Genomic DNA, 6,000 nt, shown 5'->3' on the forward strand with positions numbered 1-6,000 from the left:
CAAGAACAATAATTTGATACCATATGATTGCCATTTGAGAGAGAGAGGATAAGGAAAGCAGTCAATGAAGTTATACATTACCTTGCAAGCCTGGAAATGTTGGATGGAGTGGAGGCTAGATGTCTAGGCTTAGAATAAACACGTTCCTCCTATGTGGGGTAAGTAAGGCAGTAGGTGGAAGTTCACCTCTCCTTGGTGAGGGAGTAAGCAGTAAGGAAGGAAGGGATGATTTGGTGTGGATGATGATGATGGGATGTGAAGTGGAGGAAGGAGGGATGATTGAAATGGGGGAAGTGGGGGGGGATAGGTGGTCAGTGGGTTACAGGGGAGGCCTGGCTGGGAATGCATGTCCTTGGATGATTGACAGGCTCTTTATAGAAGCATCAATTGCAAGTCTACATTAGGGATTTGGTAGAACATATTGTATGTGGTTTTTAAAGCTGATCACCAGGTGAGCAGCTTAATACAAATTTGGAATGCGTATATGGGGACTCATTTACCTCTCGTAGGATTTGTAATTCTGTGCAGACATTTTTATGATCCAGTCATGGCACAATCATTGACATTCACTGCATTGGCAGCACAGCTCAGTCTGCCTGTTGGTTGAACAGTAGAAGAGCTTCAGCTCATGCCTTAAAAGAGTGTTTCGTGGAATTTTAAGTGGGAATATTTTCCAAATGGCAGCAAATTAATTCGCAGGTCCCTTATCTATTCAGTGCCACGAGTCAGAGTGCATTCTAGCATTTTGATGTAGACCAGGCTTCCTTTGAGAGGTGCCCCCCCCCCCGCCCCTTAACCACAGGTAGGTGAAGCTGCCCATCATTATAGGTTTTGGGAAGTCGGAGGGGTTTGGGCCAGCCTCCCCACCCTCTTATGTTTACACCAGACTAGCCCCAGATTTAGGGCACTAGGGATGCAGAAATGGAAAAGTGAGCTGGAAGCTCCAACAATCTATTACCCAGGGTGGATTAGAAACTTTTTTTTCCCACTTCAGGTATTCTTTAGTTTTCTTAGACTACTTGTTTTGTAGCAAAACGACAGGTGCATGTTAAAGCCTGTGCCATATGTTTTACAATGAACTGGCATGCACCATGCAATCATTGGGTGGCTAAGGATCTTGTGCTGTAACTCCCTATTCCTCATTAAAACATACATAAAAATGCTAGGTATTCTGTAAACAACTTGCAATTCATTTTACAATGTTAACATCAATGTTACGTTTACACTAGAATCACAAGGCAACTTATTTTACCTTTATTAGCTGGAAAAGCCTCACCTGTGCCCCTCTCTGATTTAGTTTCACTTTTTTACTAGGGCCTGACTATTCTTGGATTCATGAATAAAACTTTGTACAATAGGACTGCATCAGCAGCCACTAAGGGTAAAAGTATAAGACAGTAGAATAAGAATTGGTGGCGGTAACCAGTAAACTAGTAGAATAACAGTTGGTGGCGGTAACCAGTAAGCTAGTCACTAATGAGCATTTGTAATCTGAATTTTTACCTTAGAATTGTTATAGTGCAGCCTAATGTCAAACACGACTTGTATATGTGTTTTTTTAATTACCGTACTATTTACTTGTATTCTCTCCTGCCAAAGTGTCAAAGGCCATTCCAATTCCAGCTTGAGCTCTGATATAAAGGGCACTCACAAAACCGTAATATAACAAAGGAGCTGTCAGGGTTACATGAAATAAAGTGAAAGCAAAAGACTGGTCTGTTTCAAGGACTATTTGTTGATTGGCCTTATCTTAGAACATGGTCAATCATACACTATTATAATGAACTCCTAAAGTTTTTTCTTAATGTATTCTATGCTTTAAGATAAAAAACCTTCAGCCCCCCCATACTTACCTAAACCCCTTTTCGTTCCAGCGATGTTGCATAAAAGCCTCGGTTGTGCTAGGACTCACCCTCCTTTTCTGGCTGAGACAGCAGCAGACGTTGCTATCAATAAAAGTCAGTGAGCCAATGAGAAGAGAGAGGGGCCAAACTGAGCCACAGCTGAATGGACACACCGAGAAGTGGCTCAGCTCAGGTGCCCCCATAGCAAGCTGTCTGAATGGACACACCGAGCAGCGGCTCAGCTCAGGTGCCCCAATAGCAAGCTATTTGCTGTGGGGGCAGGAGGCAGGGGCCAGGAATGCCCAAGGAGAGGAGGATCGGGGCTGCTCTGTGCAAAACAACTGCACAGAGCAGGTAAGTATAACATGTTTGTTGTTTTTAAAGAAAAAAAGAAATGCAAGACTTTAATATCACGTTAATATCTGACCACCTTGGTGCAGTTTCTCATATTTACTATTGGACTCTCAATGGGACATTGACTGAACCTCCCCTCTTTCATTTGTGTTGATGTCACTATTTTTATATATACTGACTATGATGTACCTGATTTTGCTACATTTTTTTTGTTTTCGCTTTTACTCAAAATCTCAATAAATAGATTGAAACAGAAAGTGAAAGACTGAAAATGTAGTCCAGACAGAGTGTCAGTCATCAGCTCTGAGCTCAGACGGGACAGGTTAGCCTGCCTAAGGGACCTTTTGTGATCTAACAAAGAAAGAGTAACTGCACACGCACCTATAGTGTTTCAGAGACATTTGATAGGCATTGGGGAGACAATATGTCACCTCCTCGCCTCCTGTTTTAACCCGGTAAATGAGGCATCACCATGCATTGCGTGCAGTTGCAGCGTTGCCCCATTCACTTGAATGGGCCAAGTTGAGCAGTGGTACTGCCCACCGAACATGACGGGGGATCATTTTTGCCGCATCCACAAAGCAAAGCATCGCTGTCACGGCATGTGTACAACCCCATCCAGCTGCCTTTGTTTTTTACCGGCGGCAAGTGTAAACAAGCCCTTACTGATGCAAATATCAAAGTGCTCAGGTGGACAAGAGTGGTCCACCCATGAGGACTTCACTGTGCCTTCCCTAACAATACTTAGTATTAATAGTGTATTGCGTGTGTGTGTGTGTGTGTGTGTGTCATATTCATTTTTAAGATATGGTTACAGCGGTAAACCAAATATGCAAAAATCCATAAGGCAGGATAGGTATTCTATTTTGAATGTAATCTGTATATTTATTTTGAATACATTTTTTAATTGATTCCACATCTTTTTCCTTTCTTTTAGATTTCTTTCAAGTGAAGCGTCACTGTTCTCCGGTTCCTTCTCTGAAACAGTCATGCGCCTGATTTCGATAGTTATGCAAGTTCTTTCCGAGCCATCTTCCTCAAAAGAAGGAATCAAAAGTATACACTTGCAGAGAAAAATTTTAAGTTTGTAGGATGTACTTGAATTCAGGTAGACTATAACTGGACTGGAGCTCAGAAAAATATTTCAATGCACTTCATATAGACTCTGGGGAATATTAAGACATAGCTTTAGCTATAAAGTTGAATTTTTGCAGACAAATGAAGAAAGATGTCTTATGATTCCAGGGACTTTATGTGACATCTGTGTATTATTGTATGGTGTGTACCACATATACATGTACATATTGCAAAGTGAACTGCATATCAATAGAGACATGTAGGTAAAAAAAAAAACATAAATGTAAAAACTACAACATCAATTTGGTTTTATGTACATAAAAATTGTATATTGGATTTTAAAGTGGACCTTTTATGAAACAAATCTGATGTGCATCATAAATCCGGTTCAATAATAGAACTATGTAATGTATAATTCAATTAAAAAAATGATTGCCTGAAGAAGAACTTCAAAGGCATTCCTTAACTTGTTTGTTATTGGCCAGCCCAATGTCCCAGATCTCACCATTAAAGATTGCCCAGTGGCATCTGTAGCAGCAATGTTACACTTTAAGATAATAATCAGGTCTGCATAGCATGTGACCACAAATATTGGCCAAGCCTGTGGTCAGGACCGGTATTATAAGTGGGCTAGGTAGACCCAGGAGTAGGTAAACAGAACTGCTAAGGAAGTTTTGCTTTGTGTGTGTACTGTCTGAACCTACAGTAATAGTAAGGATTAAGCTTGCTCTTATAAATAGTTACTGCTATAGGCCATTAAGGAATCTGTCTCTATCATCAGAAGTTGGAACTATTTATTGACTACCAGTGGTAGTCCAGCAAGCGCTCCTAAGGCTAATGCTAATACTGGTTACCTTGCCGGTTGTTGTTGCGTAAGGTCTTGACATTATACATGACATGATACACGTTAGATGATACCCTGGGTTCTTGGGATAGAAATGCCTATTGACTGGCTCTTATAAAAAGTTATTGCTATAGGCCATTAGGGAATCTATCTCTATCATCAGATGTTGGAAGTATTTATTGACTACCAGTGGTAGTCCAGCAAGCGCTCCTAAGGCTAATTTTAATACTGGCTATCTTACCAGTTGTTGTTGCTGTAAGGACTCGACATTATACATGACATGATACACGGTAGATGATGCCCTGCGTTCTTGGAAAAGAAATGCCTATTGACTGGCTCTTATAAAAAGTTACTGCTATAGGCCATTAGGGAATCTGTCTCTATCATCAGATGTTGGAACTATTTATTGACTACCAATGGTAGTCCAGCAAGCACTCCCAAGGCTCATGCTAATACTGGTTACCTTACCGGTTGTTATTACTATAAGGGCTTGACATCATGCATGACATGATACACGTTAGATGATGCCCTGCATTCTTGAGATAGAAATGCCTATTGATTGGCCAGAAATAGAATTAGGATGCCTTTTTTTTTTTAATTAAGCATACTATATTTTTAAAAAAACTTTCTATATTTTATTGCAGCTATAGTGCAAAATTGGTGTTTTAATGGTTCATTTTTCACACATGAAAGGTCCATTTTAAAAAAGTTGATGTATTAGTAGTGACTTAAAGTAAACCAATGTGTAAACTGAAATGATAAAAGTAACATAAGCAGCAAATTACTGACATTATAAGCTTTCAGCACATACCACTTTTGGAAGAAACCTTTTTTTGCACCTCCTGGTAGACAAGATTTAGCGTACCTCCCGATTTATCATTCCCCAAAAAGTGCCCAAAGGATTATGGGATGTTGGAAGGGAGAGGGGGTAGCATTTACGTAAAGAGTGGCCAGCTGCTTATGATGTAACTTCAGATTACACACTTTGGTTTCATTCCAAAAACAACTTTATAAATATTGTACAGTTGAACAATCTGCTTTTTCTTGTGTATATATTTAATATATAGAGATCTCCGTTTATGGAAGGGTTTTTATTTAATAATGGAGATATCTGAGCAATATATTATAAAAAAAAAAAATATATATATGTTAATTTATCTGCATTTTTTTATTTTTATTTTTTTTTTATGTCAATGCTTTGTTAGGCAACCTGTACAGTAATATAAAATATAAGATTGGTTCTCAAGTAGGAAATAATTTGTTGCATTGCTTGTATGACACACCCCCAGCTATTTCTAGTTTTCTGCCATGACTTTATTTAATGTCTTGCTTGATTGCACAATTTGTAATTGGGAGCAGGTGTAGGCACCTACTAGATGAAATATAGACAGGTTGGTCTGTCTATATACCTAGTTTGTTCAAGTCCTGGTGCAATTGTGAACACAAATTGCATATACATAGAGCTAAGTTACTAAGGGCTAAAATTTAATTTTAGTAATTGTTTTATATTTTTGACAAATATCTTCATGATTGTAACACTAAGGGGCGGTACCACATGCTGAATTTTTCCAGTTTGGGCAAATACTATATTTAGGCTTTTTGTCTAGTTAAAAAAAGGCTACTGTCAAAGTAGTCCCCATACTAAGTACATTTTTAAGTCAAGTAATTCTCAGGCTATAGAGCTTGTACCGTTAGGTGCCTTCTCTTGCCTTGCCAGTGCTCCCCTTTCCCACAAGGGGAAAAAAATCTTAAGGCCAGTATTTATAACACCTTCATTCTCCATAGGAACATCTTGAAATTCACATGCACATTCAACTTTCGGAAAGTTGAAATTAGAACAAGTTTAGGCATGCTCTCCCCTACTCCCTGTGTGACTGCACT

At 39.2% G+C, this 6,000-nt stretch overlaps 1 protein-coding gene across 1 annotated transcript in view; it reads left to right on the forward strand.

The window, feature by feature from the left end:
* The window catches only part of LOC309547437 (cyclin-dependent kinase inhibitor 1-like), a 41,729-nt gene extending 38,172 nt beyond the window's left edge, over positions 1-3,557 (forward strand). The window contains exon 3 of the mRNA XM_082247294.1: positions 3,136-3,557. Coding sequence (XP_082103420.1) covers positions 3,136-3,197 — 62 coding nt within the window. The 3' untranslated portion in view covers positions 3,198-3,557. The remainder of the gene's footprint in view (positions 1-3,135) is intronic.
* Positions 3,558-6,000: the final 2,443 nt, after the last annotated feature.

The sequence above is a fragment of the Pelophylax lessonae genome (assembly GCF_965119305.1).
Source record: "Pelophylax lessonae genome assembly, chromosome: 2".
In the NCBI taxonomy this organism is placed as follows: domain Eukaryota; kingdom Metazoa; phylum Chordata; class Amphibia; order Anura; family Ranidae; genus Pelophylax; species Pelophylax lessonae.